The 14,040-nt window shown below is 44.2% G+C and overlaps 2 protein-coding genes and 2 non-coding genes across 4 annotated transcripts; 1 reads left to right on the top strand and 3 right to left on the bottom strand.

The window, feature by feature from the left end:
• Positions 1–92: 92 nt before the first annotated feature.
• Positions 93–2,807, top strand: LOC137939211 (cation/H(+) antiporter 15-like). Its single transcript, XM_068784439.1, has 3 exons — positions 93–302; positions 413–1,417; positions 1,491–2,807. The coding sequence occupies exons 1-3, from the start codon at positions 93–95 to the stop codon at positions 2,805–2,807; spliced, it is 2,532 nt and encodes an 843-aa protein (XP_068640540.1).
• A 149-nt stretch (positions 2,808–2,956) lies between these two features.
• Positions 2,957–3,117, bottom strand: LOC137943269 (U1 spliceosomal RNA). The gene has a single exon (XR_011110611.1). It is a non-coding gene; the product is annotated as a U1 spliceosomal RNA (small nuclear RNA).
• Positions 3,118–3,838: 721 nt separating this feature from the next.
• On the bottom strand, positions 3,839–3,999 carry LOC137943272 (U1 spliceosomal RNA). Its single transcript, XR_011110613.1, has one exon. It is a non-coding gene; the product is annotated as a U1 spliceosomal RNA (small nuclear RNA).
• Positions 4,000–4,295: 296 nt separating this feature from the next.
• LOC137940043 (protein SCARECROW-like) lies at positions 4,296–7,392 on the bottom strand. The gene is made up of 2 exons (XM_068784956.1): positions 5,543–7,392; positions 4,296–5,103 (listed from the first exon to the last, which is right to left on the bottom strand). Exons 1-2 carry the CDS (start codon positions 7,240–7,242, stop codon positions 4,671–4,673), a joined length of 2,133 nt encoding a protein of 710 aa, XP_068641057.1. The 5' UTR covers positions 7,243–7,392; the 3' UTR covers positions 4,296–4,670.
• Positions 7,393–14,040: the final 6,648 nt, after the last annotated feature.

Genomic DNA, 14,040 nt, shown 5'->3' on the forward strand with positions numbered 1-14,040 from the left:
AAACTGGATTTTCTGTCTTCTTTTTCTTGTTCTTCGTGTGTATCAAATTCAGACGGGAGTTTTTTTTAGGGATAGAAGAGAAGATGGGCACTATGCCGGGGAATACGTCGGTTGTGGAAGCGAACATCGTCTGCTATTCACCGACGATGATCACCACGAACGGGATCTGGCAGGGGGACAACCCTTTGGATTACTCACTCCCGCTCTTTATCTTGCAAGTAACGCTCGTCATTCTCACCACCCGCACTCTGGTCTTCCTCCTCCGGCCTCTCCGTCAGCCTAAAGTCGTCGCCGAGATAATCGTAATTTTACTCCTCCCCTCCTTTTCTTCTTCTTGTTCTTTTGTTCGAAATGGAAATGATACCATGAGAAACGTATAAAATTTAACTCTGGTGTGGATTGGTACGTGTAGGGTGGTATACTTCTGGGTCCGTCAGTGCTCGGCAGGTACAAGCCATACGAAGAAGCTCTTTTCCCTCTACGAAGCATCATGGTGCTGGAGACAATGGCGAACGTAGGCTTGATCTACTTCCTTTTTCTGATAGGACTAGAAATGGACATAACGGTGATCAAGCGAACGGGGAAGAAATCGGTGGTGCTGGCGGTTTCAGGGATGGCTCTCCCCTTCATAATCAGCATCGTCACCTCCTTCGTTCTTAAGAGCTTCATGACCAAAGGGAAAATGGTCGACCAGGGGACGTTCCTGCTCTTCCTCTGCGTGGCCCTCTCAGTCACTGCCTTCCCCGTCCTCGCCCGCATCCTCGCCGATCTCAAGCTCCTCAACACCGACATCGGCCGCCTCGCAATGTCCGCCGCTCTAATCAACGACATGTGCGCCTGGATTCTCCTAGCCTTGGCCATAGCCATGGCCGAGAACAGCAGCACCGTATCGTCCCTCTGGGTCATCCTCAGCGGTAGCGGTTTCGTCCTATTTTGCCTCTTCGTAGTCCGCCCCGGCGTCATGTGGCTAGTCCGCCGCACCCCCGACGGGGAGACCGTCAGCGAACTCTACCTCTGCGTCATTCTCACCGGGGTGATGGTGAGCGGCCTCGTCACCGACGCCATCGGGATCCACTCCATCTTCGGAGCGTTCGTCTTCGGTCTGGTCATCCCGAACGGCCCCCTCGGCGCAATCCTCGTCGAGAAGCTGGAGGACTTCGTCTCGGGTCTGTTACTGCCATTGTTCTTTGCCATCAGTGGGCTTCGAACCAACGTCGGCAGCATTCATGGCATTACCGACGGGTGGGGGCTTCTGGTGCTGGTCATTCTCTTGGCAAGCGGCGGCAAGGTGCTGGGCACCATGATTCTGGCTTCCTTCTACAAAATGTCTGCTCGGGAGGGCTTATCCCTGGGAATCCTGATGAATACCAAGGGCCTCATTGAGATAATCGTCCTCAATGTTGGGAGAGATCAAAAGGTATTCGCTATTTGTTTCTGTTTTGTGCAAATTCATTGTTTTCATGCGGTCCTGATCGATTTCCATGGTTCAGGTGTTGGACGACGAGTCGTTTGCTGTGATGGTCTTGATGTCTGTACTGTTGACGACGCTGATAACGCCATCAGTCACGGCGCTATATAAGCCGGCGAGGCGACTGGTCCCCTACAAGCGCCGGACGATCCAGCGGTCGAAGCCGGACGGGGAGCTCCGGCTACTGGCCTGCATCCATGGCCCCCGAAATATACCCACTATCATCAACCTGCTGGAAGCCACCCACCCCACGAAGAGGTCCCCGATCTTCGTCCACGCCCTCCACCTGGTCGAGCTCACCGGCCGCGCCTCCGCCATGCTCATCGTCCACAACACCCGTCGCTCCAACCTCCCGGCGGTAAACCGTGCCCAGGCACACTCCGATCACATCATCAACGCTTTCGAGCACTACGAGCAGAGCGCAAGCGGGGTGTCGGTGCTGCCCCTCACGGCCATCTCTCCCTACTCGAGCATGCACGAAGACATATGCAACCTGGCGGAGGACAAGCGAGTGGCTCTCATCATCCTCCCTTTCCACAAGGAGCAAACGGTCGACGGCGGCATGGAGGCTGTGAACCCAGCTTTCCGCAGCGTGAACCAGAACGTCCTTGCCAACGCCCCCTGCTCCGTCGCCGTCCTCGTCGACCGCGGCCTCGGCGGCACAAACCGCGCAGCCGCCAGCCACGTGTCTCACCACGTGGTGATGCTCTACTTCGGCGGCCCCGACGACAGAGAGGCCCTCTCCTACGCAGGTCGGATGGTAGAACACCAGGGAATCAGCCTCACCATCATCAGATTCATCCCCGGAGACAACGTCGTCGAACCCATGATCCATGCCGACGAGACCAAGATCCTCACCGTGGTCACAGACATGGAGAGGGAGCGACAGCTCGACGACGATTTCATCAACGATTTCAGGCTCAAGAACGCGAGCGACGAGTCGATCCTGTACATGGAGAAGGTGGTGAACAACGGGGAGGAAACCGTGGGGGCCATTAGAGAACTCGACAGCATCAACGACCTTTACATCGTGGGAAGGGGGCAGAGGATGATATCCCCTCTCACGGCGGGGCTCACAGACTGGAGCGAGTGCCCGGAGCTGGGGGCCATCGGAGACTTGCTATCGTCGTCAGATTTCGCGGCGACGGTGTCGGTGCTGGTGATACAACAGTACGTGGGGGACGGGGGCGAGGCGCACAACGACAGCCCGAGGCACCAGACGGACGTGCACATGCAAAGCAACCGGCTAGCTCTGAGGGCTCCGCAGTTGGTGCAGGAGACACCACCGAGCCCTGGAGGGTTCAGCCCCAACTGGAGTAACGGCCCCATAGGTCCGTAGCCATGCTAATAGAATACATAAGTCCTTCAAATTTAGCCTCCTTATGGTCCATTCTCTACGTCAACACAAACAACAATGTGGGTTGTCATCCGAATTAAGGAAAGTCGCATTGAACTGTTCAGATGTTAGATTAAAATTTGAAGGTGTTGGTAGGGGCCGCGCGAACGCGTACCCCAGCTTGCACAAATTTTGACGTCCACTCTCCCACTTGGGGAGATGGTAAGGCAACTCTCCTCCCAAGTGCAATGGAGGCAGCTACCCTAGGCCATCGGCCTTCTTGTTCACCGATACACCCCGTCCAGGTAAGTATGCTTTCCCATCTTCCAGTCTTGTATTTTATAGCGCCTTCACTCCAAGTCTCATCTTCCTCATTGTCTATGTGGGACTAAGTCTTTAATAACCGATTCCTCATTTTGCAAAACCGAAGACAATGGCCGTCCATTTGGACTTTTAAGGGTTGTGTCGGGCCTCCATTCAAATTGAACCCAAAAAAAAATTATAGATTTAAATTTTTTAATGTGATTAGGAAAAGAAGTTTGAGAGGTTTATTATAGATTAAAATTCGAAATGACTTAATTAACCTTATAAAAAATTATTAACTTTGAATAAATAATAAATAACTTAAATAGCATTGAGAAATAAAAAAAAAGATTTTTTAACTTAAAACCATGACTTCTATTTCTACTAAAATGATTTTTTTGCATTTATTTTACTCGGCAATTATATGAAGAAATGTATTTTATCAATAAATAAGAAAAAATTCCATTATTACATTTATTAGAGTCAAATAGGTAACTTATAGCCCTTTAATTAGTTGGATCATATGATAAATTTGGTTAAAAAATTCTATTTTTTCAGGAAAAGAAATTTTATATATTTAATGTTTAAATTAATTGGAGGATTATAATTTATCAATAAAATATAAGGATAAATTTGTTTTGAATAATTTTGGGTTAATTTGTAATTAATTTTAATTACATATTTTAATAATCCTTTTTAAACTCGCATTGAAATTATTAGTAATTAATTTGATAGGGGCCGCGCGAACGCGTACCCCAACTGTCACAAATTTTGACGTCCACTCTCCCACATGGGGAGATGGTAATATTGTTCTCATCCAACGTGCAATGGAGGCAACAGCCTTAGGCCATTGGCCTTCGTGATCATCAATAGACCCCGTCCAGGTAAGTATGTTTCTAATTCGTTCGGACTACTTATTTATAGTCTTTACTTTCTGTATCTTTTTTAATCCGTTGCCTATGTGGGACTAACCCGAAACCGTTGAATGACCCGTTAATCATGGAAGCCTCTTTTAGGCTATACTCTTCTGTATTGGTCATTAATCAGTAATCACTAAGAGACCAATTATGCAAATTTAGTTAAGACGGTATGGATCCCGATTTAATCTGTTCCATTGCCATCGCTAACTAATTCTTTACCAGAGAAAGACAGGCCTCGACTGATCCTTCCATTTTCGTTGGAGTCTGGCCTGCTTTCGTTTATTCTTCACTTTTACCACAACAAATCCATCGCCCAGAAATGCCCGGATTGTCAAGACAACCAAAAAGACAAGCTCTGATGAACTTCTTCCCGGGCAGGGTAGAAAAAGCTTTCAACTTCATACAGAAAAGCTGATGAGATTCAGAAGAGGGAAGGTGGAGAGGATAAGAGAGTACTCAAGAAACCCATTTCATTTCATTTGCAATTAATTGCTCCACCTACCCACATTTACATACCACTGGTTTTTCCCTGTCCCCTTGCAGCAGAAGATGTATACATTTATGGAATTAATGAGGGGAGACGAAGAAGATGATAATGACGAAGAAGACTATCAGGTCTTGTTCATGGTGGAGACGAGTGAGGCTACCTGGAAAGGGGCCTCCAGGCGGAAGCAGTGAGGAGGCAGAGATCCTTCCAGCCGAGCTTGAGGGTGCCCTTCTCCTCGACGAGGGTGTAACCGTCGGAGGGGAACATGCCTAGGAGGAGCGTGGCTTGAGTGGCGGCGTTGCCGGCGAGGGAAATGCTGCGGAAGCCGGACTGCTCCAGCTTCTCGCGCCAGTTCTCGAACTTGACCTCGCCGCTTCTGGCCGGGCCGCCCACCGCCAGCAAGTTCTTGATCTCCCTCGAGAGGAGTTGTTGCTCCACTACGTGACGCTCATGGCTGTCCTCCGAGTAGCTGGCGCCCAGCGAGTCGAACAGCGCACAATAGTAATGGATAGCCTCCACGAACCGAGCCAGAAACGATCCCGCGTGGCTCAGATCCTGCTCCACCATAGTCACAACCTTCGGCGATAGCCTGCATCGATGGATCCCTTTAATCAGTCACAACCCATTAAAACTTACACTGTTTCCATGCATTCTTCACGAACGAAGATTCAAACCCATGTTCTTAAATTCTAATCACAGAAAACCCTAGCTCTTGAACGGCATACACAGCAAGTGATCCAAGGGGGCGGCAATTAATGCAATACGAGTTTTGAAAATCCTGAACTCCAAACGATCAGTTCGAGTTTATAGGTTCATTGGCGTGGAACAATGAACAGAATATCAGATCTCCTAACAGTAAACGTAATGAAAAATGAGGTGTAAAATCATCGAAAATCGGATTTTTCCGGCCATGCAGGAGTCAAAATTGATCTGATACCGATCAACAGTGCTTTTACTGATCTCGCTCAGGATAGAAATTAAAAGAATTAGTGGGGTACAGAGGGAAACTGGTTCGCGTGATGACTCACCGCTGCAAGAGCCAGAGGGTGTTGGCATCAGAGCCGGTGACGTCGTACAACGAATGGTGGAGCCAGTGAACAGCGACGGCCTCCCTCTTCCCCACGTGGAGCCTCTCGGGATCCAAATTCCCGACCTTCTCCGCCACTCCATGGAACTCGAAGGGCAACCCCAAGGTCTCGGCGAAGTCTGTCAGCCGCTTTCCCGTCGCCTCCAGCGCCTCCACCGAAGTCCCCACTCCCGTCAGCGTCACCGCCGGAGGGCCGCCCGGTCTGGACGCCAGAATGTGAAACAGTCCTGGCCACTGCAGCCCTTGCATGATGTCTAGATCGATGATGTGGACTCTTTCTTCCCTCTCGAAAGCCTCCTGAATCGCCTGGTTGGCCGTGAAGTGGGAGAACTTGATGAAAGGGCTGATGCCATTGAAGACCTGGAAGGCAGAAACAAGCTTCTGCGCGTGGTGGGGACTAAAAGGGAGAGGGGAGTAGATGCCAAGGCAGGAGCTCACCAGTCGGGCTGACATGGCTTCAGAGAAATAGGCCGCTACCCGCTGCGCCGACGTCCCGAACGGCGTCGATAGCTCTGCGATTTCTAGCAGAAGCTTATTCGCTTCTTCTAAGTTATCAGTGGAGACGGCCTCGGCGCAGTGTAATAGCAGAGATAAAAGATGGAGACCCTCCTCGTCTCTCTTCTGCTTCGCTAGCTCCTCTCTCTTCTCTTTCGCCTGCTTTTGCTGATGAGAAAAGGCCTGCCGTTGTTGTTGTTGCTGCTGCTGTTGCTGTGCTGATGAATGTTGTTTAATAGTAGCTGTAGTGGATATCGAAGTAGAGGCAGTAGAATTAGGGTTAGTGGGGGTAGGACGATTGGTGGAAGGAGGAAGACGAGGACGGTTCTCTTCATGGGAGGATTGCTGCCAGTTCAAGAGTCGGTCGGAGAGAGTACTTGAGAAAGGATTCTCGACGCCGGAGTCGAGATAGAGCTTCAGTCCTGGTGAAGCTGAAGAGGCGGGATGGGAGTGGTGGCGCTGCAGATGCTGCGAAAACAGGCCGCCGCTATGGCCAACAATTTGTTGCAGTTCCCTCCTCCAGTCCCCAGCGAGATGTTGCGGGACGGGCTCCGGCGAAGTCAAGAACCGAAGCCTGTACTCTAAAACGGAAGCCAGTGTCGCGTTGCACGGATGGTTGATCTCTCGCACGTTCTGCACCAGCTGCGGGATGGAGACGTCGGAGGCGCTGCTGTTAAGGTCTCGTATGATACCGTCGATCCACGCAGTCGCCGAGGAGTCATCGACAGCGGCGGTGGCGACCACGGGGGCACCTTGCGTCCGCTCTCTCTCGGCAGGAAATAACGGCAGCCCGGAGAAGCCGCAAACAGCAGGCGGTTCCGGAGGCTGAGCAGCAGCCTGCGGGTGACCCGTCGCCACCACGCGTGAGTCGACCTCGAAAGCAAAACCCAGGTCATGACCCCCAGAGCCAGCACTGAAAAACGGGGCGGCCCCAGCCGAAGACGAGGACTGACCAATTCCCGCAAAAGGGTCGCCCCCTATGGCAGCCCGACTCCGCGAAAACCTCTCTCCGCCGCCATTCGACCCAAAATCGAGCTCAGACGCCGGTCGCTTCCTAGCCATCTTCCCTTCCTGAGCCGCTCTCACAAAGTTATTACTACTATTACTATTATTACCAGAAGCGTTAGTCAGGAGACAAGCTGCCATGTGACCGCTGAGAAAAGTAAGAGAAGGAGAAGAAGAAGAACAGACGGTGGGTGTGGGCGGTGTTGGATGTTTTAGGAATGGTGTTTCGCATCGGATTTGAAGGGGCTTCTTCCAAGCAGATAACGGCGAAAAGACTAAGACATGGACGAACCCGTCCGATACCCTTTTCTATCTTCGCCCCCCATCCCCCGCCCCCCACCCTCCACCCCACAAACCAAACAACCCCAACCACTCACTTCTCCCCTGCCCAGAACACGAACCCCCAGGCAGCGCAGCTGTAGGGGCTGCTGCGTAGCCTTTGTTTTCTTCCTTTTCAAATCTGTTCCCCCCTTTCGAGTTCGAGAAGCGAAAAGGTTTCCCAGAGAGAGAATCACAGAAACAGGAGCGAGCGAGCGAGCGATTTTCTGTAACGTTTCGACGTCTTCGTCGTCGAGCGTTTGACGCGATTCGACAAGGGAAGAGCAGAATTGGAACGCTCGAGGGAGCAGTGTCGGGAAGAGAGGAAAATTTTGGCCTTTGCTTTTCGGCTCTCCGCCTCCATTTTATTATCGTCTCTCTCGAGGTTCCAAGGAAAAAAATAAAAAAAGAAATATATAAATGAAAGTGCAATTTTACCCTCCCACTTCCCTCCTTCTTCCCCCACCATCTCCGCCATTTCAGCTTTATCAAGGTTAGATTCAGTAAAAAGAACAAAAACTCGTCCAACTCACCGTAAAAACCGAGTCAAATGAGTTAATCCGTTGGACTTCATCTCTCCATGTTCTGACAGGGATACTTAGGGTTGACCTAACCATGTGACCCGTACCTGAAAGAGCATCGAGTCCGAGTCCAGCGTGCTAACTCGTTGGACTCGCTCTATTCAGGTTCCGACACGGATTTTTTAGGGTTGAAATTTCCATGCATTCTGATTTGGGAAATTGCAACAATGCCATTGGAAAATAAAATCCATGAGAGCACATATGATATGAGATCTTATGATAAAAAATTTAATATTCACATTTGAACATTTTTTAGAACTTAAAAAAAATTAAAACCAAATAAAATGATCAGTGAATTAAAATTATCTTCTACTAAGGTAAAAGAAAGCTACTTGTCTAGTATTAATAATTAAGTCATTCAAATGAAGAAGATATCGATATTCCATACAAAAAAAACCGTTTAGAATTCACTTATTTCTTAAATTACTCTTAAATTTGATCCTGAGCGATAAAAGCCCAGTTATAGAGAATATTTTCCCGATAGGAAAATTTTCTAATGGGAAAATTTGTTATAGGTAAAATGGGCACAAATGATCTCTTAATGGGTAAGAAAACAACTTTTTCTACTTTTTTTTAATAAATTAAAAGCATTGTCCCAATACTATAGAAGATTTGATGGGTCACAAGCATAATTGCATCCTTGTGCATGAAAAAACACTAAAACACTAGGAGACATAAGGGTTGTGACATTGAGATCCATGCCTTCATTTCCATGATTGATGAATAAGTGACCTCTATTCTTGGAGCCTTGTTCAATAGATTTTCTACAAATTGTTCAAGGACAAAAGGCAATGAACCTTTATGTAGGCAAACACCTCAATCTTCTCTCAGTCCCACCCATATGGTTCCAAAGAAGAAGATTACATGAAAACAAAAAGCTGTTCTTCCCAATTCACTTTTGTCTTTCAAACTAAGTATTATTGGGATTTTTTTATTTTTACTATTTTTCAATGATCAAATGAAGATCATACTATTGCTGAAAATATAATAAATTAAATTAAAATTTAAAATTATTATTATTATTAATTAAAATTTTGATAAATATAGTTGGCTGAACTTGAGTGAGCATTTGAAAACCCAAATGCCTTATTTATCAATGCCTCTAATTGAATTGAATAATTTTATGAGAAATAAATCCAGTTTAAACCACTCCTCAGGAACAACTCTAGCTTTGAGATGTTTGCTCTGTTCTTGCATGGAGAAGTGAAAAGAAAAGAACGAAGCAGATTTCTTTCATTAATCTTTTCAACTGTGTCTCTCTACTTCCATCAATCCATCCTCACGTGCAGCAGCTGCAGAAGCAGGCCAAGGCTGAGGACTAAGCGCAGTCCCCTGTCAAACCCACTTCCCAAGAATAAAAATGCAACGTAGCGTTTGACATTTTGCTTTCGAACCTTTTCCAGTGTCGGAGAGTCCTGCCTCTGCTTCCCCGGTTCTCGATCCCATCTTCGTATCAATGCCCCGGTTCTCGGATCAAATCTCGATCTCCCTCAGTCCCTTCTCGGCTTTGCCGCCCTCCTCCCCCCTACGGCCTACGAGCCCCTGCAATGGCTTTTACCCAGTGATTGCTTCTCCGACTTCGCCATCGCACGCAGAATCATGGCACGACAACCGTTTCAAATCGCGTGGAAAGTTGAACGTCTTTTGCCATGTCCGGCTCTGCAACTCTTCTCCACGTGAAGGGTGGTCCCTTCTCCCACTTTTTTAACTACACCGGCTTTTTTTCATTCCTCTTATTTAATAATCTTATGGGAACTCGGAAGGTCGGAGCTCGGTCACTCGTTCTCGGGTCTCCGGGGTCCAGAGAGTCAATACCGCAGCTTGAACTCTCGAATTTTGAAACTGTTCCTCCGTTCTCCGCTGGCTGGAATGCCATTGAGGCATTTCATCAAACAGTACACGTACTCTCATGGCAACTCGGAAGATCGGAGTTTTGCAACTCATTCTCCATGCCCCAGGACCCGGTTTGTGAACTGGGAACACAACAGTCATTGCCTCTGAACAGTTCTCCTTTTCTTCTCTGCTTCAAGGAACATCAAACAGTACACGTGCTCCCTCAAATCCGCGTTTTGCGACGTTTAAAGGCAAGTTTTTTCCAGCCGCAGCAGTTCCAAACTTTGGCTGTTTCTCCGTTCTCTCTCTCTCTCTCTCTCCGTCATCAATCTACATCGACAACGAATCGTTACGACTTACAAGTGTCCAAAGAGTCCCTCCCACCTGCTCTCTGCGTCGGAGGGCATGAGCAGTCTCCGTCTGTCCTGAAATTCCAAAACTCAGAGCCTATTTCTATGTCCTTTTTATGTTTGCCGGAATGTCTTCGTCTCCCACGCCAAGTCGCCATTGTCAATCTCCTCCCTCCGTGCTTTAAGGTATACTCTCAAAATCAGAGAAGGGTATTTAGATCATTCTATCGTATATTCACGTTTAGTATTGATGTTCAAATATTTAGTGCGAAAATTTTGGACAAACAGAGGGTATCTTTGGAATCCCATGAAAAATAAAATAAAAATAAAAATTTGATCATAATTATTCCCAAAAATAGTTATTGAAAATAAGAATTTGATTATTATCTTATTTTTATTAACTGTTTTTTTAAATAATAATAATCAAATTCTTATTTTTTTATTTTCTTTTATTTTCTAGAGGTTCCAAACATACCCTTAGAGATGAAGTTAAAGAAAACAGGATCATCATTAAGACTAGCTTCTACTAATTATATTTACTAGTTTCTCTCTAGCTCTGTCTTGACGAACGTGTAATCATTAATATTTCATATTAATTATTTTATAATTAAAATTTTAAACAAACTATTAATTACTATATACAACTTTAACATGAACATATGAACAATTGATCATGTGATGGGTGTACTAGTTAGTTATGAGAAAGGGATGGGTCTTGGAGTTTTGGAGCCACCAATGTAACCCAAATGGAGAAGACAAATCAAAAACTTGCACAAATGAGGGAGCCAGATGACTCAAGATGATCGGGGTTAGTGACCCAAATGGATTTTTGAAGATCAAGTTCATGTCAGTCATGTACATGAAGATCATCTTCGTATTTGGTGTTAGTGTTGACAACTTCATGTGCACTGGAAAACAGTTTCCAGTGTTAGTGCCCCAACATGAGAAAAACATAAAAAACAAGATAATCTTTAAACATTTACAATACACTTAATTACAATATAATCTTTAAACTCCAAATTAGGTAAAACAACTATTATTAATACACGAATAAATTATTTAATGTATAATTAAATATATTAATATATTTATTAATTGAATTAGATATATTATTATGCATTAATATGGTAATTATATGAGCCAATGAAATACGAACATGATTAATTACAAAAAATAAATAAATAACGTGGAGTTATTAATAACATTATAAATAAAAAAAATGAAAGTAATACGTGGAGTTATTAATAACATATGATATACTTTAACCTAAAAATGAATAATTTAAGAGAAAAAATTGATCTAATCATAAATTTAACACACTATATATTTGTATATAATATATTTTATGTATTATTAATTAATAATATATTATCACAAAATTTAAAACCATTGGTTTAATTAACTATAGCAATTGGATAATTATGCCAAGATAATTTATCAAATATTTATTTTAAAAATATTTTAATTATGACTATTAAATCACTATTTTTAATATAGTAATTATAAAATAAATGTATTTAATAAATAAAAATAATTATTTTATAAATAAAATTTATAAATTAATGACGATAGTTTTAAACTATCGTCGTCTTCCTCAGGGTCGTCGTCTTCGTCAGGGGCGAGCCAGCGGACAACAGTGACGGCGACGGGCAACGCCAATAGAGGCGGCGCTCCGACAGAACGCAGAGAGGGAGAAGAGAGGGAGGCCGAGAAGTCCAAATGTCAAAATCGAAGAAAAACGAAACTAAAACAGGGGAAATCGCAAGAAATTGGAAGGTCTTTTGGGGGAAAAAATGATAACGTGAGGGAGAAGGGAGTGAAATGTCGAAAGGGAGAAGAGAGGGAGAAGAGACAGAGAGATAAGAGAGAGAGAGAAGCGAGCGGGAGGTTCAGAGGGAGAACGAGTCCGAGAAAGAGAAGGACGCCGAAAGAACGTTTGCAGTGAGAGATGGAGGCAGTAGAGAGGGAGACCGGAGAGGGACGGCGGAGATGAGAGAGCGAGAGACTACAGAGGGCTGCGGGAACGAAACGAGCGAAATGCAAAAAAAAAAGAGCGAGACGGTCGAGCCAGAGAGAGCCCGCGCGAGAGAATCAAGTAGATGATTCTCAAAATCGGGCGAAAAACACTTTTCGCTCGCTACTCTTGAGACATGAACTCTTGATTCATATATATTCATGTACATGACATGAATTTCGGCGCCCCCTAACGACATCATGACATAAACTGCGTAATGCACATGAAGATCATGTCATGAGTCATGTGCACTAACCCCCCCTTTATTAACTTCTCATGGCACCAGGCAGTTATACCTCTTCTCGTGGTCTTTCATCATAACATTTTTTTGTATTTTTGCACTTTTTTTTGGAATTTTGATATTATTTTTACATTTCTGTATATATATATATTTACATATTTTGTACATTCAACCATATAAATATAAAATTTCATTTTTGTCCAATTTGGGTATTTTATTTTTATTAATATTTTTAAAAGGAAAACAAGAAATTTATACAAAATATAAATAATAAAAAAACTCTTTCAACAAAATTGTTTCATTATTAAAACTATTTTTAGTGATATTATTTTGACGTGAAAATTATTCTTGGTGGAATTATTTCTCCAATAATTATTTTAATTTTTTCACACAAAAATAAAAAAATACTTCTTGCCAAAATTATTTCATGGTAAACATAATTCTCGGCGAAATTATTTCACTATAAAAACTATTTTCAAAAAAATTATTTCCCCGTAAAGACTATTATCGGCAAAATAGTCTTCGAGAATTAATTTTTATTTTGTTATAATAATTCAAAATATATATTTAAATAAGAATCGATTCTAGATGAAAATATTTTCTTGTGAAATAATTTTAAAAAATAAATTTAAATTTATTCTCAAAAATTTATTTCTATGTAAAAATAATTCTCAGTGAAATAATTCCATCCAAAATTGGTTAATTATTATCAGTGAAATTCCTTTTTCAAGCAAAAAATTTCTCAATAAATAATAAACAAAAATTGAATCAAATCCGCTTACCGTTAGAAAAAGTACTCTTGTTTACTACTATTTTGGGAAACTCGTGGGCCCCCCAATCACTCTTTGATATTTATGGGCCGCAGTCATTGAATGCTAGTATGCTCACCATAACTGCACCCGTCCTCATCAAACGGCTCAGGTTCAACGGTCCTTAACATGTGGCCCCAATTTATCCGCTTTTTCGTAGTCACATTTAATCTCCACCGCAAGTTCAATCTAATCTAACTAACAGCGGGGCCCGCTCTGGTCTCTTCCGTTTCAATAGACTGCACGATGGAAATTTAACGGGCCACCGAAACTAGTACCCGTAGGCCGGAGTTGGTCTGGCGGGAGGTTCTTGCAGTCGGAACTTCGGGTTACTTTATTTGTGCATATTGAAGAGCGACTCATCTGCCGCGAAACTAATCCCGAACCTCCGTTCTCCGAATTCCTCTCGCTCGCTTTCTTCTTTGAACTCGAAAAGGTTCTGAGAACTGAGAAGCACAAGCACCGATCCTCCGCCAATCGCTCTCTCTGATTTCTGATTCTATTTTACAGGCGAAGGCGCGTTCTTCTTGGACATCGCGTGGAACTTTCTAGTGTAAGTTGTTATCTATCTCTGTAGCTTACTTCGTTTTTTAGTATTTGTGTTTCGGTTTTAAATTTGACGTTTTCATTTTAAACATTTTTGTTTAGTGGATTTGTGTGGAAGATTCGTTCGTTTTTTAAGGCTCTGGTAGATTTACGCTGTTTGTATGCGTTGGACTTTCTTCTTTTCTGTTTCGCTGGAATGTTAGTGGAATTATACTTTAGTTCTGTTCCTTGACTTTGTTAGCTTCTT

Source organism: Aristolochia californica, unplaced genomic scaffold, assembly GCF_029961685.1.
Source record: "Aristolochia californica isolate CCGP_79_NKW_82.1479 unplaced genomic scaffold, dmAriCali1.0.hap1 SCAF_10, whole genome shotgun sequence".
Lineage (NCBI taxonomy): Eukaryota > Viridiplantae > Streptophyta > Magnoliopsida > Piperales > Aristolochiaceae > Aristolochia > Aristolochia californica.